General features: G+C 34.6%; 2 protein-coding genes across 5 annotated transcripts in view; one reads left to right on the forward strand and one right to left on the reverse strand.

Moving 5' to 3' along the window:
- Nucleotides 1–24,574, reverse strand: part of LOC123550853 (potassium channel subfamily T member 2-like) — a 295,982-nt gene that overhangs the window by 157,267 nt on the left and 114,141 nt on the right. For 2 of the 4 annotated variants that reach the window (XM_053524982.1, XM_053524978.1), the window contains exon 1: nt 13,635–13,830. The exons of the other annotated variants lie outside the window; for them this stretch is intronic. In XM_053524982.1, coding sequence (XP_053380957.1) covers nt 13,635–13,792 — 158 coding nt within the window. In that variant the 5' untranslated portion in view covers nt 13,793–13,830. Of the gene's footprint in view, nt 1–13,634; nt 13,831–24,574 lie in introns of those variants that run through there. 4 annotated transcript variants of the gene reach the window in all.
- LOC123550896 (glycosaminoglycan xylosylkinase-like) overlaps nt 14,022–24,574 on the forward strand; it is a 153,086-nt gene continuing 142,533 nt past the window's right edge. The window contains exons 1-2 of the mRNA XM_053524983.1: nt 14,022–14,157; nt 20,975–21,371. Of these exons, the coding sequence (XP_053380958.1) occupies nt 21,065–21,371 (307 nt within the window). The 5' untranslated portion in view covers nt 14,022–14,157; nt 20,975–21,064. The remainder of the gene's footprint in view (nt 14,158–20,974; nt 21,372–24,574) is intronic.

Raw genomic sequence — 24,574 nt, forward strand, 5'->3', positions numbered from 1 at the left:
TATCCTGTCATTTAACTTATGTAATGCCCTTACAAATAAGGCAAGATGTATACTTCCTAATCTGAAAACAATGCCGTATTTTAGAGTACTAACAAGGTTCTTTTCTATACTTTTCTACCCAATACAAACCAAATTTTAACAATAATATAGACAATACAAAGTAGATCTAGTAGAAAGCGCATCCTCCAGAGTACCAAGAAGTTTTTTCTTTGATTTGACCTTGTGACCTAGTTGCTGACCGAAGATGTCCCATTTTTTCTTTAAAATCATTCTGACAAAGTTTCATTATGACTGGGCAAAAAATATAACCGCAAGTGTTTGCAACAGACACATGGAGAAAAGCACAGGACAGCCACAATGTCTTTGAGCACGTTTTGCTCAGGTGAGCTAAAATCATCATGCCATAAAGAATGTCCTCATGTTCTCTACAATAGGCTACAAAATGAAGTGATCAAAGGGAGACAAACCTTGTGTGACACCCCTGAAAACATTACTTAATCATTTTTATGCCATAAATTATTATCTCTACAGGACAAGATTAATGATGTTTTTATTTTGATTCCTTTTTTATTCCTGTGAGTTTAATCAAGTCTAATTGAGATGCTGGGATAATTCTGCCCGATAATGCATTGTTAAATACCTGGCATTAAAGTGTCAATGTCGTTAGAAGCTTCAGAAATCAATAGCTGTTCAGGAGAAAAATATCCCTCTGTTTTCATGACATTTTATAGAGAACAAAAAATGCCTTTAAAAGGCTTCATTTTAGAAGACTTTTCACTCTCTTATAATCCAATAGGGAACACAAATCTTACAGAAGAAAAGTTAACTCTTACCCTGCGAAATTTCTATAATAAACTTGTCCATCTTTCAATTGGGACAGTACCATTAACTGTTAAAAGGGGTGCTCTGTGCTTCCACGAAATCTACCCTTTCCTTTAATCTCTTGTTTATACTGCATTGGGAATGGTATAATGTAAGGCAAAGAAATGGGAGTAGCACAACCTTTTTGATCAGGAATAACGGATTTGGAAACTATAAACATGTAAGCAGTGCTAATTGACCCATCCGTCAAGTTACACTTACGTTTATGTAAGATTTAAATGCTATGGAACCATTTTGATAATAGTGGAAAAAAACTTGCTGGTTTGTCAGCAACGGAAATTTTCCTTTATCAAAAGTTTGTGTGACAATTTCTAAATAGTTACATGGAATTGTATTATCACATTTATCCGGCAGGATAATAATATACAAGAAAGTTTAGTGCCCATAGTTTTACAGCATGCTATAGCAGGTAAAACTGACATATATATGAGTTAACAAATCATTAGGAAAAACACAAAAATGATAACATCATACTTCATTCTAGCAGTCATATTGAGAGACAATACTTTGCTATCAGTATTCCTGCTGTTGCACGGAATCCTTTTCTCTCCTTATCTGGTGATATCTAAAATATTACGAAATCGATACGGTATGAAAATGTTAATTTTCTTTATATAATGCATACTGGAGATGTTATATAATTTCTTTAACTGTAAATGATACAGTACTCATACTTCACATGAAACGGTGCCTATATAGTCTAAGTTATATTTTCGTCTTTATCTCATTACAATACAAATTTATGTAAATTCATAGACCTAGTGATTTTTGAAGACTTGATTTACATCATAAACATGAACTCAGATATAGTGTATAAATATGTTCTCACAGACAGCTTCACAATTCTACATGTATTAAATGTTTCATGTATGCACTTTTAGAACATCGTACATATATACACAGTCAGTTCTTCAATCACTTCCATCTAAAATAACGGCATTTTGACTGTAAACAAGAATTGTAAAAATAATTTGGCAGATACACAAAGAAATAATATCCTGCTATGTCATGACACAATTACATTAAATGCAACAATTTTGTTTAGTGTGAAATACATCCCAAAATATTATAGACAGGACACTGCAGTAATAAGAAAGTCAAACAAAACCATTTACACAAACTTCTGACCAAGTCTGGCAAAGATCCATTCAGCAGTTCATAAGAAGAAGCTGTTTAAAGGCTGTCCTTTTGAAGCTCCAATGGCCCCTACATGCAGTCAAACAGAATAGCTTTGAAACACTTGAGAAATGTCCATTCAAAGATGTTTATACAAGCAAAGTTTGGTGGATATCCATTAAATGCCATTAAGACTTTTTTTCTATTTTAAGCTCCAGCAGCCCCTAAAATGGGGTCAAGAAGAAGCATTTGAACTTGAAAATGGTCCAAATTATGCCAGCATGCGCAGTATGAATTCATTTGAGGCCAAAGCAACCCAGGTTTGATTCCCAGAAATGACTTTTTAGCTCAACTATTCATAGAATAGTAAAGCTATTGGACTCGCCCATGCGTCGGCGTCTGCGTCGGCGTGGGCGTCCCAATTTGGTTAAGTTTTTGTATGTAAGCTGGTATCTCAGCAACCACTTGTGGGAATGGATTGAAACTTCACACACTTATTCACTGTGATAAACTGACTTACACTGCACACATTCCATAACTCTGTTTTGCTTTTTTACAAAATTATGCCCCTTTTTTGACTTAGACATTTTTGGTTAAGGTTTTGTATGTAAGCTGGTATCTCAGTAACCACTTGTGGGAATGGATTGAAACTTCACACACTTATTTACTGTGATAAACTGACTTACACTGCACAGGTTCCATAACTCTGTTTTGCTTTTTTACAAAATAATGCCCCTTTTTCGACTTAGAACTTTTTGGTTAAGGTTTTGTATGTAAGCTGGTATCTCAGTACTCACTAACAGGAATGGATTGAAACTTCACACACTTGTTCACTGTCATGATCTGATATGCACAAAGCAGGTCCCATAACTTTATTTTGCTTTGTTACAAAATTATGCCCCTTTTTCAACATAGAAATTTTTGGTTAAGTTTTTGTATGTAAGCTGGTATCTCAGTATCCACCGATGGGAAAGGATTGAAACTTCACACACTAGTTCACTGTCATGATATGAGATGCAGTGCAAAGGGTCAATAACTCAACTTCGCATTTTACAAAATTATGTCCCTTTTTCAACTTAGGAGTTTTGGGTTAAATTCTTATATATAAGCTGGTATCTCAGTACCCACTAATGGAATGGATTGAAACTTCATACACTTGTCCACTGTCATGAGCTGATAAGCACTATGCAAGTTCCATAACCCTATTTTACTTTTTTTTACTAAATTATGCCCCTTTTTCGACTTTCGAATTCATTCAAGCGACAAGGCTGTTGAATAGTTGAGCATTGCTGTCTTCCGACAGCTCTTGTTTTTTTCTTGATTTCACATCTTTTAAAGGTGGATAATCAGATTTTGGCTAAGTAACGGATTTGTTTTAAACTTTAACATCTGATCATTTACACTCATTTGTGTTCAGTTAGGGCTTAATACAAGTTAGGTTTTCACTGGAGATATTTTTGATAATTGGTTTTCCTATTGCAGTTGCCCAACCAAGATCGAGTTATTTTATCATAAGTATAAATGTGATAAACATACTTTACCTAAGAAAATGTATAACTAACCGATATATTGTATTATATTCGTAAAATAATGGCATTAACAATTACATATATAGATTGAATTCATTAGAAATGCAAGTTTGAAAAATTATTATTACCTCCCTTTGCCTATCTTGGTTGCGCAACCAAGATAGAATGGAAAAAATGAAATTCAGAAGCTACATGCATTTTAAAACCCACCTTTTGATTCAGATTGTTAAATATTTGGTATATCTATCCAATGCGAATGTAAAACTCGGAATTATATGAAATAAAAAGAAATACCAAGCATTTTAAATATTTTCATATTAAAGGGGAGTAATTACAAATTTTTATGAAAATCAATAAAGTATACATTTCTAACAGGGATCTAAGTAATGGGTATTTTTGTTTCTTAAATAAATCTCTAACAGAATATACAAAAAGTAGAAAATGTCACTAAATTTTGCTTAAATGTCATTGACCACCTTTAAGATATTTTAGAGACAGTAACTCATGTTTCTAATGTTCATAATAGAAGAATTGATATGGCCAAACTTCAATTTAAAAGAATGATTGTTTTAGCTTATATATCTGGTATCCGGTCCCTTTAAAGCAACATTTCATCATTTAATTAAATTATCAGTAGTTGCTTTTTTCTCTTCTTCACTTTTTTGTTGTAATAAAGTCACCTGGGATTTACAAACTGAAACTAATTTAAGTAATAATAAATTATGAACTAGACGTATATATGTTCAGTCCAGTTAGTGATACCAGGTTATTTTTTCCTGTTATTTTGGAACTAGTCGACTGATTTCAGTAAAATGTAAGACTTAATAGTCTTGAACAGATAACAATTATAACATGACTAGTTTACGGTATATTTTTACATACAAAAGTAGTATCCTTCGATCATCTGTTTTGACGCTCATGAGTTTTGACGCCCTTATTTATTTTGCTGTTAAATAGGTATAAGTGACCTTTTATGATGCCAAATTACACACATTTGCAAAGCAGGCAATATTTTACCTTGCTCAAATAAAACATTAATGCATTCAACAGATTTACAGTAAGATTATATTATTTTTTCGTACTTTGGTGTATTTTTATGTCTTTTTAATAATGCAAAAATCTCCAATCCTTTAAAAACCTAATTCTTACAGAAGCAACTGGTCAGGAATTCAGATCTTGGTTTTCTCTTTCCCCCAGCTATTTTTCAAAGTCACAAGACAGTTCTTTGACTGAAATTTTGAATAAAGTTTAGAATTTTCACTCTCCTGTAGGCTATACACCTTGTATCATTTGAAAACATTAAATTAATTTAATTGAATATGGTTTTGCTGCTCTTTGGCAAATCTTGTTGTAAATAAAGAAGATCATGTTTCTAATAGGTTTTCACTGAAAGTACCAAAGTTAGAGCTGTTAGAAAGGGTTATATATTTTTGTGTCCTCACTGTTTTGATAATGAATGACTGCTATTAACAATATGTAAAGTGAATAAAAAAGATCACATTTAACAAAGAAGTAGTAAAAAGGTCACTTAAAAAGATTAATATTAATTTGTTTATTGTCCTTTTAAGTTTCAGGTCTCGACTGCATTCACATAGAATTATACCAGCCAAATATGATTTTGGCCATATAGGCTCCAGAAAAGTAAAGTTTTGGTTAAGAGAGCCAGCCAATCAAAAGGCGTCATTTCTCATGAGCCTTTAAAATATGGATGCCTCGATGGTCAGTCAGCAGTAATACAAATATTGACACCTTTTTGCCCACAAAATTCACAAAACAAGAATAAAACAAGAGATCACAGAGTGATCTTGGCGCCCACCAATGTGCCATTTTTGAGAATTCCAAAATTTTAAGACTTATTGACTAGCTCAAGGTCAAATTTCATTTCCGTACAAAACACTGTGCATGTGGTCAAAATTCGAAACCTGTAGCTTGAGAAATGTGAAAGTAGGTCACTATATCAATTTCAAGGACAAAGTTCTTTGTACACAAAACTATGCATGTGCATCAAGTTTGAAGGCTGTAATTTGATAAATTTGAAAGTAGGTCATTAGGTCAATCTTAAGGTCAAAGTTTATTTTGGTACACAAAACTATGCAAGTGGTCCAAATTTGAAGGCTGTAGCTTTAGAAATGTGAAAGTAGGTCACTAGGTCAAAATCAAGGTCAAATTACACTTTAGAATACAAATCTATACATGTGGTCCAAATTTGAAAGCCTGTATATTCAAAAATGTGAAAGTAGGTCACTAGGTCAATGTCAAGGTCAAAGTTTGCTCTGGTACACAATCCTATGCATGTACTTCTAAATTTGAAGCCTGTACCTACAGAAATGTGAAAGTAGGTCACTAGGTCAATCTTAAGGTCAAAGTTCATTTCGGTACACAAAACTATGCAAGAGGTCCAAATTTGATGGCTGTAGCTCAAGAAATGGTAAAGTAGGTAACTAGGTCAAAATCAAGGTCAAATTTTAGTTTGGAACACAGAACTATGCATGTGGTCCAAATCTGAGGCCTGTACCTTCAATAATGTGAAAGTAGGTCACTAGGTCAATGTAAAGGTCAAAGTTTGTTTCGGAACACAAAACTATGCAGGTGGTCCAAATTTGAAGGCTGTAGCTCGAGAAATGTGAAAGTAGGTCACTAGGTCAAAATCAAGGTCAAATTTCATTTCGGAACACAGAACTATGCATGTGATCCAAATTTGAAGCCTGTACCTTCAAAAATGTGAAAGTAGGTCACTAGGTCAATATCAAGGTCAAAGTTTTTTTCAGTATACAAAACTATGCATGTGGTCCAAATTTGAAGGCTGTAGCTACAGAAATGTGAAAGTAGGTCACTAGGTCAAAATCAAGGTCAACTCTTGTCAAGGTTCATCTTGCCACTCAAAACCATACATGTGGTCCAAACTTGAATGTTGTAGGTTATTGACAACAAGATTTTAAAAGCTTTTCCCTATATAAGTCTATATGAACCATGTGACCCCCAGGGCGGGGCCATAATTGACCCTAGGGGAGGACTTGAACAAACTTGGTAGGGAACCACTAGATGATGCTACATTACAAATGCCAAAGCCCTAGGCGTTGTGGTTTGGACAAGAAGATTTTCAAAGTTTTTCCCTATATAAGTCTATGTAAACAATGTGACCCCCGGGGCGGGGCCATATTTGACCCTAGGGGAATAATTTGAACAATCTTAGTAGAAGACCACTAGATAATGTTGCATACAAAATATCAAAGCCCTAGGCCCTGTGTTTTTGAATAAGAGGTTTATCAAAGTTTTTCCCTATATAAGTCTATATAAACCATGTGACCCCCGGGGCGGGGCCATATTAGACCCCAGGGAAATAATTTGAATCATTTTGGTAGAGGACCACTAGATGATGCTTCATACCAAATATCAAAGCTCTAGGCTCTGTGGTTTTGGACAAGAAGATTTTCAAGTTTTTCCCTATATAAATCTATGTAAATTATAGAAATAAACAAAGGGCCATAACTCAATAAAGAATTGTTGAACCAGTCTGATTTTCAGTGGGACACAACTAGGGTACCAATACATCATTCTGACAATGTTTGGTCAAAATCCCCCTGGTAGTTTCTGAGAAGATGCGATAACGAGAAATTGTTAACAGAAGGACGGACGTCGGACCACGGACTCAGAGTGATTTGAATAGCCCACCATCTGATGATGGTGGGCTAATAAAGGGAGACATGCCATAGTTTATAACAACACTATTTATTGGTTTAATTTATCTATATTACTAATGAAACACATGTTAGACTGCTTAAGGGCGTCAAAACTAATGACTCTAGGATAACTATGAAGTGTCGCTTTAAATGAATCAATTCTGACTGGGCTGAATAATAAGAATACCAAAAAATTGATAAAACTAACACCTTTTGCTTTAAAATACTGCACTGGAGACCTTCAAAAAAGCAATTCATAATGGATCATAAAGGTGAAGTATATAGTTATACATAATTTCATACATTTATTTTCTGTTAAAATTACATGTCATTTAATTTGTAAAAAAGTTGGATGGCAAGTTCTATTCGTAGAAGTACGAAGCTCCACCACAGGAATTGGCATTTCTATCTGAAAAGAAGTGTACGGATTTAATCTCATGTAATCATATTTCAAAATGCCTTAATACTGTGCAATTCTTAGATCTTAGCAAAAGATCCTATGGAAGCAAGTAAAGTATTGAGACTTGTTTTGACTGAATCTGTTCAAAAGAAGTAACCACAAGGACTCCATGATTCCAAAGGACAGAAAATATAACAACAGTATTCCTAGTATGTGTAGTTCTGACTACCATTTATAATTCAACTAAACAGCATAATAAACATCTCTGAAGCTAAAAATGATTTAGCTGAAGTAAGGGGTGACTTGTTATAGCCAATATATCGCAGTTAACCCTTAGCCTGCTGGCGGCAAGTGATTTTGCTTTTGCGACCAGTGCAGACCAAGATCAGCCTGCACATTTGTCTGCACTGTTCGCTGTTCAGTCAGTAAATTTTCAGTAAAAACCCCTTTAAATAATAATTGGTACTGCCCAAATTGAATTAAGGACCAGCCCATTTTAGAAATATAGCAAGCTAAAGGTTAAAGACTATTGTTCTGTTGGTAAATGAAAGTTAATTTTCCTTTTCATTATGATTATTCACAAGATACAATTTTAAGTCTTGGTTAACAACAGTTACTGACCTATTGTTAAAGTTGACCCCATTCTAAAAGAAAGTAAAGATTGCAAGTACAAAAGACCCAATATACTAGGTAACAGTTTACTTTATAATATCTAAACTGCAAATATCGCACAAACTGCCATATGATCAACAAAATAGTTCTGAGTAAAAAGTCCAAAATCTGACTCTGCCAAAATATCCCAACAGCATTCCTTTTCCTAAAATTTCCTGTCAACCAAGATGAAAACCAATCAACATTTTTCCAATAAAATATGACCGTAAACAGCATCCTCGGCAAACAGAATAAATCAAGCTATTCATTAGTCTCCTATAATCTTGTAATACTTGCCCATTATATCAATGATATCGCAAATATCACTCCATAAAAAATAACAGCAGGAAATTGATTTTTAGGACGGCATGCATAACATGTTTAATAATGTTCTCTTTGCAAATATTTTTGTTTGAATATACTGTTTAATATCTAATTTGATGAAAATTACTGCACTTTTAGTGCACATTTGAATAAACAGAATGATTTGTACATAACATACTGATATTCATCTTCTATTTGACCGTCGGAATATATTTGCTATGTTCAAGCACCTAAATATAACATTTAAGTCCTTTGGATGCGACTTAAATAAAATAAAAATCCCACAAGGTTTACTTAATGCTTTTACACACTGCATGAATCAGACAAAATCCTGGTCACACAAATGGTTTTGGTTAAGACTTGACACCCAAAAGGACCGCAAGAAAATTGAGGTCCCTGGTGATGCTTGCTTTAGTAAAGGCTTTACTCTCCAAATGAACCAAAGAAATGTAAGGTGATAAGGGCATTGAGGTCCCATGAAACTTGCTTTAGTTAAAGCCTTACACCCTGTAAGAACCTCTGGAAATCGTAGTCCTATGAAGCATTCTTCAATTAGGGCTTTGCACCCTAAAAACTCCTAAAATTGGTGTATCTCTTGCATCTTTTATCGTCCTCCAAAACCTTCAATGACCAGAGTTGCCCATGTGGGCAAAATAAACTTGGATGCAACAAGCATTTAAGCATCTGCAAGCTGTGTAACATGCAGGTTTTACACGCCCGTTTGAAAAACGGGACATATTATGGGAACGCCCCTGGCGGGCGGGCGGTTGGGCGGGCAGGCGGCGTCCACAGACTTTGTCTGGAGCATATCTTCTTCACGCATGGAGGGATTTTGATGAAACTTGGCACAGCTGTTCACCATCATGAGACGAAGTGTCATGCGCAAGAACCAGGTCCCTAGGTCTAAGGTCAAGGTCACATTTAGAGGTCAAAGGATACAAGAATGAAAACTTTGTCCGGAGTATTTCTTCTTCAAGCATGGAGGGATTTTGATTTTGATGTTCACCACCACGAGATGGAGTGTCTTGCACAAGAGCCAGGTCCCTAGGTCTAAGGTCAAGGTCACACTTAGAGGCCAAAGGTCAGATACAAGAATGACTTTGTCCGAAGCATTTCTTCTTCATGCATGGAGGGATTTTGATGTAACTTGACACAATTGTACACCATCATGAGACGAAGTGCCATGCGCAGGTCCCTTCATCAGAATTACTTCCCTTTGTTGTTACTATAAATAGCTTGTATTGCAACTTTTTCATTACTAGTCGTAGGGAAAAATCGAAACCACTTTTCTGTAGTACAACATGCATGTTACATCCAATTCTGAAGAGTATTTTGACCCATCTCTACCTTGTAAGGATTTTTGTGTGGACTTCTTTTTTTTTTTATTTTTTTTTTTTTTTTAAGATTAATTCCCTTTAGTTAGTTGTTACTATAAATAACTTATATTGTAACTTTTTTATAACTGACCGTAGGGAAAAACCAAGACCACTTTTCTGTGGTACAACATAGATGCTACTTTCAAATCTTAGGTGTATTTAAAGGTTTTTCTACCTGGTAAGGAGTTTTTATGTGGATTTAGAAAAACGAAAGAATTACAATAATTACTACCACAAAATTAACATTCCATTTGCAAATACAGGTGCTAGTGTAAAGAAATTTGCTGTGACGGGCATATATTGTGACATTCTGGCACTCTTGTTACTATTTACATTCATCACAGTCGTTACTGCTGCGCGTCATTGTGCTTATCAAACCACTGCAGACATATCTAGAACACATTTTGAACCTCTGAAGAAATAGTTTTTGTCCTAAAAACATGCAAATTTGGATTTCTCCTCAATAAGGCTTTGAAAGTCAATTCTATTTTTCCAACATCGCCAGATCAAATTATCAGGAAAAGCTATTGATCTACATTGAATTCATTGGATTAATTCTGTAAAACAAGCCCATTTATAGCAGAAGACTGTTCTTAGAGAAGGGTTTACAAAGAGGTGTTGATGTTTTTTGACATAATTGTTGTGCCTTCCCGAAGGATCATTAGGCCAAATAAAAGTTGTTTGTTTATGGTAACCCACACCCAGTCCTAGCTAAACCCCACTAGCAAAACCTACAAGTTTTTCATTTTACATTTGAGGACAGAATCTTTCCTCAAATTAAAAAAAAAGATACTAAAATATCACTTAAAAGGTTTGTCCAGGAAAGGTCAATTTTTGCAGCATGTGTGTATCATATAATTCCGTAAAATTCTGCATGGAAAAAACTTCTGTGTATTCTGCAAAATAATTGAGTACAAACATATCACTTTTACCGGTAATAACTTCCTTCTCATACAAACAAAAATTGCGTGTGTATATACAATTGTAATCATTTTGTCTTTTTTATTCCATAAAAAGAGACATTCTTCGTTTAATTTCTCAGGGAAATATAAATCAATAGAAACCCGTTAATCAGAAAACTATACAATAACAAACTTCACCACCTCTTATAGGAGCCAGAAGTGAGGGGGAAAAATGAAGAAAATAAAGAACTAGGTTAAGAGGAACATTCGTTATTAAATCCGACTGAATGGAAAGTAAACAGTATTCCTATGGGAAAACAACAAGCTGTACTTGAGGAAAACAGTATCAAGCTGTATTGCAAGTTAAAACAGCCACAAGTTGCATAATTTATGAGGTTTAGAAAATTTCAAGACTTTTCCATTCAGACTTAACTCTATTTTCAAAATATAGAAAAAAATCTGAATTGACCGCCATTACTTAAACAACACAATTAAATTTTGGGCTTCACATATTGTGGAGCATGGCAAAATGAAATTGTAACCAACAAAATGCAAATGAAAAGACTCTTTTATCATTTGCAATACTGAATCATGAATAATTCAAACAAAATACTAGACAGCGAATATCATCTCTTGCTGAGTATCATTTACTGAAAGTTTCAGATTATCATAAATCAAATATGCCAAAAACATATAAATAAACCATAGTTTTGTTTTTCATTAAGACAATTAACAACCAGATCACAAATAAGTACATAGTTTTCATGGTTTTGTTTTTCATTATTACAATCAGCTGTACCTTTTAATAGAAAGACTTCTAAGCCTCTGGGGGATGTTTATGGGGAAATTGTAGTGGGCAGACAGTGCAGTTAAATAAATCAATTTTATATTATCTAGTGACAGACAAACAGTAAAGACTAAATAATAATAATAAATATCTATGCAAAATATGACTTTTGAGTCTGATTCATAAAACTTATTTTTTCTCCTTGTACAGTCAAACCTGTGCTATAGTGATAGACCACTTCCAGATAAAGATTGCAACAATAAAACCTGGTTATGAAGGTCACCTTTTTCTCACTTAGCCATTTACAATGTTGAAGGACCATCAATCCAGGTATACCTTAAACCTGCTGGCGGCAAGTGATTCATGAGATCATGGTCTGCACTGTTTGCTATTCAGTCAGTAAATTTTCAGTGAACATCCCCTGCTACTGCAAAAATTGAATGATTGACCAATCCATTTTAGAAATTTATATGGCTAAAGGTTAATTAACATCACCTTGGTCACAAGGAAGTTAGTGGTCTTAAAAGACTGGTTTAACTGTATTTATAAATAACTGTTTGTATACCCTTGGGTAAGATCAGCATAATGCTAACATCAAATGATTACCATAATGATATGCAGGAACTTATCAGTATCACTGCTGAAAGATACAGATCTACATGTTTCTTCCATTATAATGTTAGCAGTTATGAGTTCAGAAACAGGTCACTAACAGACTTATCACAGACTGCATATAATTATATATTAGCAAAAAATCATTTTAAGGGATCTTTGGTCAAAATTGTGGGTAAACAAAAAATACTTTACGGATCAGTAAATTTTGCCACCAAACTGACAGTTCATAATACTTTTTATTGTTTGTACTTTTTATTGTTTGTATTATCAGGCACCAGTCCTGTCTTCTATTACATGTAATAGTGATATACTTAGTGTATGTGTTTTTTTTATGTTGAGGCTATGAATTTAAAACAGGACTACATAAACTGTGCTGTTTTAATTGTAGTTTGTCTTCTTTTCCACCATTTTCCTACAACTTCAGATGCACATCAATGTTGTTTGTTGGGAAATAGCTTAAGGAACAAAAATCTTGCTGAGGTCAGTTGTAGGTAAAATCTACATGAGGCCAAAATTAAAAATATGTTTGTTTGCTGTCTCCCTACATACCCGCTTAAAATGCTGCGCCCCAAAAGTTTTTATTGGACAATGCTGATCAAATATTTTTTTTAGTTGCTATTTATTATAAGAAGTGCCGCATATATTTCAAGTAAGCACAATAATAAGTAAGAAAGTTTAAATTGTATTGTTTGATTTCATCCTTTTATACAACATATACAGATTTGTCTTATTTTTACAGACTGAAGAAATATTCTGTAAGGAACGATCATTATATCTACCGGTAAAAGTATCATCCCCCCACCAATATAAAAAAAAGAACTGTCATTCTTAGTAACCTACCCAGTCGGGAGACAGCAAACAAAGACTTTTTTAAATGTGGCCTGACTGAACTAAACATTCTGCTAGGAGGATATCTGCAGTCTCTGCTACTGAATAAAAATGCTCTAAACTAATGAATAATAATTTAGCAATAGCATATGTTATTTCAAAAATGTCTTAATATATATATTTTAATAATCAGAGGTATTGTGAAAACATCTTCTAATATAATAACAAAGAAAACAGCATAAACTTAGTATCAGTTACACTCAGTGTCAATTTTCTTGAACGATTAGATTATAGATAGATCTAGTTAAACTATGGGTATACATGTTTATTATTATTGAGTACATGATGAATCTATTCAGTGCTTTCTCCATTCCTTATTTACATGTATCTTTCTCAAATACGTATCTCTCAAACTTTGACCATTAGAAACATTTTTGAAGTTATCCAACCCTATCACTTCAAATAATTACAAACATCTAATACTGAGGAGATCTTAACTGTTTGTCAACACAAACGTCAAAATTTGAGAGACAATATTTTGTACCTGTCGGAGTCTGCAGGACTGTTATCTCCAAGAATTAAGTCCCGTAATCTAAATCTTGGTGGTAGAGGCGGAACTTGCGAATAAACATCACCCTGAGACATTTTTTCACCGTGAAAATACAAGATACCAGCATTTCCGTGCATCAGAATTGGTCGCATCAGCTTCAGCAGCCAGACTGGTTTCGTTGATTCCCGATTACGGAAAATCAAGCTGAAGTCCAGTCATTTTGAACGAAATATTTATTACAATATAGCTTATTTTATTCATTTAAATAAATATTCTCCGCTTTCAATTTCAAGCAGATATTTTGATACATAAATTTTATATTATTTACGGGATAAGGGACATTTAATCATAAAAGTTATGACATATATGAAATAAGTTTCCGTCCACTGTTAATTGCAGATAGCGGACACTTGTCATTTACCAATTAACTATAATTTTTCTAATTGTCAAACCGTACTGTATCATTTTCATTAAAGGACAGTCCAGCAGGAAGTGATTAACTTTTTTCAGCACATAGGTGAATTTTATTGCCTTCGATATTTATACACAACGATTTATAATACAGCTACACGAACATGATGTATTTCGGATACGTCATTTCGGATGATGTTGATGCTAGGCCGCATAAATCTCATAATGCTATCAGAATTTAAACTAAAAACACACTCTAGTGAAATGAATGTTTACAGAAAAGTGATTTGTAGTGTTTTAATGAGATGTAGAAATTTTACTGTCACTGCCCAGCTGCTTCAAAATATTTAATTCCAGATATTTTTGTTTGGATAGGAGAGATCGTGGTTGTATACAAATTCTATTTTTAGAACTGATAAGACAGTGATCGGGTGGGCAGAAGCCGACCGTCCATGTTTTTTGTAAACAGTGATGTTTTTTCTAACGGTCTAAACTTTCTTAAAACACAAATTACATAAATAATTTTTAGATCAATGGAAAGGTTATAAAACAAGCAATTTATTGATTACTTTTAATTGTTATTTCGAAATAAAATGGATTAATTATGAACGCTTAACTTACACTGTTTTTCTAAAGGTTATGAAACTCACTACGCCCCTTTTTAAATTATATGTCATTTAAAACGGTTATTCATTGAAAAAAGATATTTGGTTACAAAAATATGAAGATTGTTAGTATTTCAAATCTTTTTGAATTTTGAAAATCCATAAATGAGCAAAAAAGTTATTAAAAATTAAAAATTCTGATTCAATACGCAAACGGTGTTAATATCATTTGTTTTGCCAACCACCAGATAAGCAGATGTTAACGCGTGACGTCACGGCGATTTCTCCTATATTGGCAGTGGCTAGGGATAGGAGAGATCGTGTTTGTATACAAATCCCTTTTATTTTCTATTTTTAGAACTGATAAGACACATATCGGGTGGGAAGACGCCGAGCATCCATATTTTTTTTTGTAAACAGTGGTGTTTTTCTAACGGCTTAAACTTTCTTAAAACACAAATGATACCAATAATTTTTTTGATCAATGGAAAGGATATAAAACAAGCAATTTATTGATTACTTTTAATTATCATTTCGAAATAAAATGGATTTATTATAAACTCTTAACTTACAGTGTTTTTTCTAAAAGTTTGGAGCATCGCTACGCCGCTATTAAAATCATATGTCATTTAAAACGGTTATTCATTTTAAAAAGATATTTAAATGAGAAAATATGAAAATTGTAAGCATTTCAAAACTTTTTAAATTTTTAAAATCCATAAATGAGCGAAAAAGTTATTAAAAATTAAAAATTCTGATCCCATACACAAACGATGTAAAAACATTTGTTTTGCCAACCACCAGATAAACAGGTGTTAATGCGTGACCTCACGGCGATCTCTCCTATATAATGGTAACCAGACCTCTAGACCAGGAAACTAGAGGTTCCAGTGACCAGACTAGACAACCTGTATAGGGCTGTCAAGAGGTCCTGTTATCAATATGAATACTGAGAATGGTATTTACAGAGAGGTGACTGTAATTTATCTACAAAAGTTACTGAAAAACAGAAGATGATTTCAAAAGTCAACTGTCTTTTTTTTATAGTCATTTCAAATACATTACAAGTGACAGGAAACAGGTTTTAGTTATTTATGATTGTTAAATTCTGAGTAAAACACCATTACAAATTCAATAAACTATTTATTATAGTAATTAGAAATTTGTGCACCTTAGTGTTTGAAATTATTTTTGCAATGGCAATTATTTGCAGTATTTTTCAAATTATTGGGAAATTTATTTTGGTAAATCAACATTTACTTCCAGTCGTTTATTAACACGGTAAGTTGCATACTGTAAACGGAGCTTAAATTTGTAAAAAAAACATAATTTCAAACACGAAACAGGTTAGTATTTATAAGTAAGCATTTATCAAATTAAATTGGTGGAAGCTTTCTATTAAATTCATGTTTTCAGCGTAAAAAAAATAAAAATAATAAACTTAATGCTTTCTTTAGTATAAATTTAAGACATGGATGGTGCTCATAAGTTGTCGGATTTGTTTTATGCCTTGAATAAATAATGGTGACTAAAGGAAATCACTGTTAAAATTGCATTTTCAATATGCCTCCAAGCCCAACCAGAGTGAGAGCTGTTTATAAATAAAATATTTACAAAAAACATACTATAATGGCAACTTGATAACAACTAACTATAGCTTTTCCCAGCAATAACCTCATACACCTGAAATACAGTACATGATAGTACATGTATACTGATTACCAGACCTAGAGACTCAGGAGTCTAGCGGTCCAGTTACCGGACACCTAGCCGTTTCCTTGGATATTGCCAATTTAAAACCCTACATGTATATAGATGTGAATGAACTGTGAAGAAATAGTCATAAAAATCTACACACTACATGGAAAAGTATATGAAAATAACTATCTTGATTATAATATTTTGTTCAGCTGATTATAACACCAATTATATATGATTATATGTCCTGTTATGTTTAAATATCACTGCATTTTTTGTCATCTGTCAACTTTACATTTGAAGCATGTAACGTTTTAAGCTTACAGTAACTAAGTGATAATGAAGTTAAAATTTTAAAACTGGTGTAAAATGGCATATAATAAACTGTATTAGCATTGATGAAATATTTTTGCATATAGTTTTATTTTGTTGGCAGTGTCTAGTCATACGGTAACATAACACCTAGCCTGCATTCTAGCCTTATGTATCTGTTTGTTTATGAATAGTGTAACGAGTTAAGTTGATTTAATAATTATATTTTGTTTGCTTAACCCTTACCCTGCTAAATATCTAAAATGGACTGGTCCATCATTCAATTTGGGCCATACCACTTATTATTCAAAGGGGTGTTCACTGAAAAATTACTGACTGAATAGCGAACAGTGCAGACCATGATCAGACTGCACGGATGTGCAGGCTGATCTTGGTCTGCACTGGTCGCAAAGGCAGAATCACTTGCCGCCAGCAGGCTAAGGGTTAAAATAGCAGTCCTTACCTGCACACAAATACTAGTATTTAAATTAAAACAGTTAAATATTACCCAGTCTGTTACTTTGTGTTGCCTCGTCTTTCTTTGGTTTTGTTTTAAATACTTAGACTACTCTTAGTTCAAACCTAAACTAGACAGACTTTTTTATTACTGTTTCTCAACAGGTAAATCTGATGTGTGACAAAGTTGATAATGGCGAAAATATATAAATAATTAGAAATAAACTTTCAGTCATAAAGAATATTTTAACGTGCTGACATTGCATTTACACAACTACTATAAGTAGTTTTATTATTATTCATAGACACAATATGCGCTTTTTTGATTAATATAGAATAATGTCTACTATAAAAAAAATTGTTTGTGGAAGATATTTAATGACATTGAAATGTTTATTTTTGTGTTCATATTTAGGGGATGCTAAAAGAGGATTTCAGTTCTCATCACTTTCAGTGTACCAAATGCAACCCTTTGTCTCAGCATTGTCTTCGAAATGAAAGTTCTGTTCCTCAAAATTAGCCTCAGCACAACAACAGCAACATTGGAATGCTTTTAAATAATGAAAGTAACTTCATTAGCAGAAGCGTTTTTAACACAAAATGTTGATCAGTGCAGTCTGATCATGATCTGCACTGTTCGCTATTTAGCCAGTATCTGTTTTAAGCACCCCTTTCAACAGTTAATGGAACTGTCCAAATTTACAGGCGGATAAGTTTATTATAGAACTTTAGCAGGGTAAGGGGTAAAATAAAAGAAACAGTGACAAAGATCCAGTAGGAATAGCCAGTAGTCAGTACGCATCCTCCAAAAACAAAACCACACAGTGATGTATGAATAGATTCATAAATGATAGGTAGATATATATATATATATACACACACACACACACAAAACAAGTAAAAGAACTAGACAACAAAGAGAAAACAGACACATAAAGGAACCCAGAGTGCACCATCTTGGAACTTATGGTACAAAAAAACAACATTGTGAGCTTGACCCAGTTAATTGCACGCACCCTCACTCTTAATCCCGACCATGTTCCAAAGTTACTTGTCACTGTAAAAAGTTATCCCCACAAGCTTAATCCCTTATGAAACACTGTACACATGGCAACGTGAAACCTCAAAGTCAAGTCTGACTGTTCGTTTCATAAACTGACAGCCTGGGGAAATTCATTTTTCAATTGCAGCACCTCCTACATACATGTAACACTCAAAATAAACAATGTATTATAAAGCACAGTATCTCTTGAATTCGTTCAGTTGCAAAAAAAAAGAGAAATAGGATTTTGACTAACAAGAAAGCAATCAGTTGCAATTGTGTAGTACCTGTGAATGTTTTCTTTCTACCTTCAGAATCTTTTCAAACAACTTGAAACAGCTGTTAGATATTTCAGTACAAACTTCATTGTGCTTTAATATTATAAGATTGAAAGATAGGCTTTATATGTAACATAATAATCTAGAGAAGATGGCAGATTTTAAAGATAAATTCCTCATTTTCATGTTGAGCATATGCCAGTATGATAAGAGTTAACTGTAAGTAAATAATACAATTAATGTAGACGACAGTCAATAATAATATGGTGAAATTTTCATCAGATTTCCTCAGGAATTAACAATGTAAGAAACACAGTCAGTACCCTTGCAAAGTGTTCTGGTCTGTTTTAATGGACAAGTTATTCACTTGCCAAGCTGGGCAATATGGTGAAAAATGACATAGGTAGTCCTTCCTATTGGATATTTGTTGGATTTATTATCATTTCATTCATGCATGCTTCAGTATTACTATTTTTAAGTCATAAGAAAAACAATTATTATTATAAATTGATAAAGATACAGAAATACATTGTATAGGAAGTGGCACAGGAAGCTTCTAAAGGGAAAGTATTGTTTCCTCATGACGAAAAGTGCCTTTCAGCAGCATATTTATTATAAGCATGATAAAATGCCTTTTGTAGAATTTTTGTCTGCTCCATATCTTCTTAACCTCTGAAAAGATTTTCATAAAATTAGCATCAGTTTTAATTATTGAATAGACAGTCCTTATTAGCTTGTCTGATTTTTAGCTCACCTGAGCACAAAGTGCTCGGGGTGAGCTATTGTGATCGCTCACTGTCCGGCGTCCGTCCGTCCGTCCACACTTTCCTTTAAACGACATCTCCTCATAAACCACTTAGCCAATTTCATCCAAACTTCACAGGAATGTTCCTTGGGTGAAGCTCTACAAAAATTGTTCAAAGAATTGAATTCCGTGCAGAACTCTGGTTGCCATGGCAACCGAAAGGAAAAACTTTAAAAATCTTCTTCTCAAAAACCAGAAGCCCTAGAGCTTAGATATTTGGTGTGAAGCATTGCCTAGTGGACCTCTACAAAGTTTGTTCAAATCATGACCCCGGGGTCAAAATTGACCCCGCCCCAGGGGTCACTTGATTTTACATAGGAAAATCTTAAAAAATCTTCTTCTCAAAAACCAGAAGCCCTAGAGCTTAGATATTTCACATGTAGCATTGCCTAATGGACCTCTACTAAAATTATTCAAATCATGACCCTGGGGTCAAAGTTGACCCCACCCCAGGGGTCACTTGATTTTACCTAGGAAAATCTTAAAAAATTTTCTAAAAATAATCCAGAAGGCCTAGAGCTTAGATATTTCACATGTAGCATTGCCTAGTGGACCTCTACAAAATTTGTTCAAATCATGACCCCAGGGTAAAAATTGACCCCGCCCCAGGGGTCACTTGATTTTACATAGGAAAATCTTCAAAAAATTTCTAAAAAATAAACCAGAAGGCCTAGAGCTTAGATATTTCACATGTAGCATTGCCTAATGGACCTCTACAAAATTTATTCAAATCATGACCCCCGGGGTCAAAATTGACCCTGCCCCAGGGGTCACTTGATTTTACATAGGAAAATCTTTAAAAAATTTCTGAAAATAAACCAGAAGGCCTATGTCTTCGATATTTCACATGTAGCATTGCCTAGTAGACTTCTACAAAATTTGTTCAAATCATGACCCCTGGGGTCAAATTGACCCCACCCCATGGGGTTACTTGATTGTACATAGAAAAATCTTCAAATTTTCTAAAAATAAACCAGAAGGCCTAGAGCTTAGATATTTCACATGTAGCATTGCCTAATGGACCTCTACAAAATTTGTTCGAATCATGACCCCCGGGGTCAAAATTGACCCCGCCCCAGGGTTCACTTGATTTTACATAGGAAAATCTTCAAATTTTTTTTGAAAAATAAACCAGAAGGCCTAGAGCTTAGATATTTCACATATAGCATTGCTTAGTGGACCTTTGTTCAAATCATGACCCACGGGATCAAAATTGACCCCGCCTCAGGGGTCACTTGATTTTACATAGGAAAATCTTCAAAATTTTTCTAAAAATAAACCAGAAGGCCTAGAGCTTATATATTTCACATATAGCATTACCTAGTGGAACTTTGTTCAAATCATGAACCCCGGGGTCAAAATTGACCCAGCCTTAGGGGTCACTTGATTTTACATAGGAAAATCTTCAAAATTTTTCTAAAAATAAACCAGAATGCCTAGATCTTAGATATTTGACATGTAGCATTGCCTAGTAGTCTTCTACAAAATTTGTTCAAATCATGACCCCCGGGGTAAAATTGGCCCCGCCCCAGGGTTTACTTGATTGTACATCGGAAAATCTTCCAAAAAAATTCTAAAAATCATCAGTTTGACATTTGAAACATGTAGCTTATATTACTCTGGTGAGCGATCCAGGGTCATCATGACCCTCTTGTTTCCTAAATGCTAATTGTGAAAACTTAAAATAAAACCAAAGAAATAATTTTCTGCGATCTTTCTCTTTGCAGGGTATTGGTAAAGGGAAATAAGACAGGGAGAAAAGAATGGAATTTTCCAATATGAACTACACATCTTGAGTTGATGTCAGATGTGGCACGATGCGACTTAAACCAAGGAGAGTACTTTTATTGGCATTGATATTGTTCATTTTTTACGTATTGTACAAGATTCTTGCGCCGGAGACCAGCAGCAAACACATTCAAGTTGATAAATATACAAACAAGCCTTCACTTACAGAGGCAAGGAAAAACGTTACACTCAAAATTGAACAAAGTGATGTGGTGAGAGAACTGAAAGCAACATATAGGCTAGATTGGGATCATCATCTCAATGAATCACCATGGACAATAGCACAGAAGTGGATCTCAAAAGAACATGTTCATCCAGAGAACACACCCGAGTTAGGTAAGTAAAACATGGGCAGCCTCATGTGCATTATTAAAAAGAGGACTTACATGTACGATTATTTTTTTTTTTCTGCAGTTTTGGCACTTTGTTTTGACTGTCATCTTGTACTGTCTTTAGCTCACCAGAGCACAAAGTGCTCAAGGTGAGCTATTGTGACCGATCATTGTCCGGCGTCCGTCGGCATGCGGTGTGTGTCGTCTGTTGTCCATCAACATTTGCCTTGTGAACACTCTAGAGGCCACATTTGTGGCCAAATCTTTATGAAACTTGGTCAGAATGTTAGTCTTGATGATCTCTATGTCAAGTTCGAAACTGGGACATGTGGGGTCAAAACCTAGGTCAGTAGGCCAGATCAAAGGAAAAGCTCGTGAACACTCTAGAGGCCACATTTGTGACCCAGTCTTTATGAAACTTGGTCAGAATGTAAATCTTGATGATCTCTAGGTCAAGTTCTGGGTCATGTTGGGTCAAAAACTAGGTCAGTAGGCCAGATCAACTCTGGTGAGCGATATATAGGGCCATCATGGCCCTCTTGTTTTCAGGCGTTTTCAGGGTCTGTTTCGTGTCCGGTCCATAGCTCTGTCATTCATTAAGGGATTTTTAATATAACTTGGCACAAATATTCCCCATGATGAGACGATGTGTCATGCGTAAAACCCGGACCTCTAGCTCAAAGGTCAAGGTCACAGTTGGAGGTCAAAGGTGAACAGTGTTTTTTCCTGTCTGGTCCATAACTCTGTCATCCATCAAGGGATTACAATATTACTTAGCATAAATGTTCCCTTTGATGAGATGACGTGTCATATTCCCCATGATGAGATGACGTGTCATGCGTAAAACGCAGAACCCTAGCTTAAAGGTCAAGGTCACACTTGGAGATCAAAGGTCAATAGGATTTTTTTTCCTGTCCAGTCTGTAACTTTGTCATGCAAAACAGGATTTGAATATCAGTTGGCAGAATTATTTCTCTGGATGAGACAATGTGTCTTGCGCAAAACCTGGGCCCTTAGCTGAAAGGTCAAGGTCACACTTGGAAGTCAAAGGCCAAAAGGGCTTTTTTCCTGTTCTGTCTGTAACTCAACAATCCGTCAAGGGATTTTAATATTACTTGGCACAAATGTTCACCACCGTGAGATGGAGTGTCTTGCGCAAGAACCAGGTCCCTAGATCTAAGGTCAAGGTCACACTTAGAGGCCAAAGGTCAGATACAAGAATGACTTTGTCTCAAGCATTTCTTCTTCATGCATGGAGGGATTTTGATGTAGCTTGGCACAAATGTTCACCTTCGTGAGACGGATTGTTTTGCGCAAGAACCAGGTCCCTAGGTCTAAGGTCAAGGTAACACTTAGGGGTCAAAGGTCAAATTCAATATTGACTTTGTCCGGAGCTATGTATGTTACATCCAATTTTTAGGTGTATTTGGACCTATTTCTACCTGATAAAGAGTTTTATGTGGACTTACATTATATGGATTTTTTTTAGGATTTATTTCCCTTTGTTATTACTATAAATAACAGTAGAGAAAATTAGGTGCCTTCCAGTAGCGGACTTTGTATTGCATGGCAATACTTCATTCACTTGTTTATATGTGGCTCTTTAAAAAGGATAGAGTTCATTGTATTATTGTCAGAATGTCTGTGGTTTTCAGGGTAACTGGGCCTTTGGCAGTAAAACTTTGTAGGATGACTGCCTGTGCCAGCAGATGATCCCTTACAATTTGCATGTCAGTAGATCAAAGGTCAAGGTCACATAGACTTAAAATAGTTTCAATAAATAGCTGAAAAACACTTGCACCTATTGCTGTTAAACTCTGCAAGTTGTCAGCAGATGACCCAAGTAGTTTTCGGGTATTTAGATCTAATGTCAATGTCACAGTATACTTCAGACTGAAAATGACATACTCATTTACCTCTAGCAGGCTTTCATTTGGAGCATATGTGTTTTGCAAACAATGCTTATAAATAAAAAAAGGTGTATTTCTTATTCTTGTTTATTTTGATCATATTTAATCAGCAGCTGGATTTTGAAGTCCCCATTTTCATTGTTTTGTATGAATTGATCTCCTTTATCTGCAATAAGAGGTCAGTTTTTATTGCTGTCTTATGCCAAAGAGCTAAAAAAATAAATAGATCCATATAGAGCAAATCTCGCCAACATCACATGGGAACTAAATGACATCTCGTTTTACTGGTGTATGAAACAGACAACAGAAAGATAAAAAATTTTGTTGTGAAAAACTTTTTATCAGATTGTTGCTTCATAATGATAATAGTGTTTTCAGCTCACCTGTCACAAAGTGACAAGTTGAGCTTTTGTGATTGTGCAGCGTCTGTCATCCGTCCGTGCGTCCGTAAACTTTTGCTTGTGACCACTCTAGAGGTCACATTTTCCACGGGGTCTTCATGAAAGTTGGTCAGAATGTTCACATTGATGATATCTAGGTCAAGTTTGAAACGAGGTCACGTGCCATCAAAAACTAGGTCAGTAGATCAAATAATAGAAAAACCTTGTGACCTCTCTAGAGGCCATATTTTTCATGGGATTTGTATGAAGGTTGGTCTGAATGTTCATCTTGATGATATCTAGATCAAGTTTGAAACTGGGTCACATGCGGTCAAAAACTAGGTCAGTATGTCTAAAAATAGAAAAAGCTTGCGACCTCTCTAGAGGCCATACTCTACTTTTGAATGGATCTTCATGAAAATTGGTCAGAATGATAATCTTGATGATATCTAGGTCAAATTTGAAACTGGGTCACGTGCCATCAATAACTAGGTCAGTAGGTCAAATAGTAAAAAAACCTTGTGACCTCCCTAGAGGCCGTATTTTTCATGGGATCAGTATGAAAATTAGTCTGAATATTTATCTTGATGATATCTAGGTCAAGTTCGAAACTGGGTCAACTGTGGTCAAAAACTAGGTCAGTATGTCTAGAAATAGAAAAACCTTGTGACCTCTCTAGAGGCCATACTTTCGAATGGATCTTCATGAAAATTGGTCAGAATGTTCATCTTGATGATATCTAGGTCAAGTTCAAAACTGGGTCACGTTCCATCAATAACTAGGTCAGTAGGTCAAATAATAAAAAAACCTTGTGACCGCTCTAGACGCCATATTTTTCATGGGATCAGTATGAAAATTAGTCTGAATATTTATCTTGATGATATCTAGGTCAAGTTTGAAACTGGGTCAACTGTGGT

This window comes from Mercenaria mercenaria, chromosome 15 (genome assembly GCF_021730395.1).
Source record: "Mercenaria mercenaria strain notata chromosome 15, MADL_Memer_1, whole genome shotgun sequence".
In the NCBI taxonomy this organism is placed as follows: Eukaryota; Metazoa; Mollusca; class Bivalvia; order Venerida; family Veneridae; genus Mercenaria; species Mercenaria mercenaria.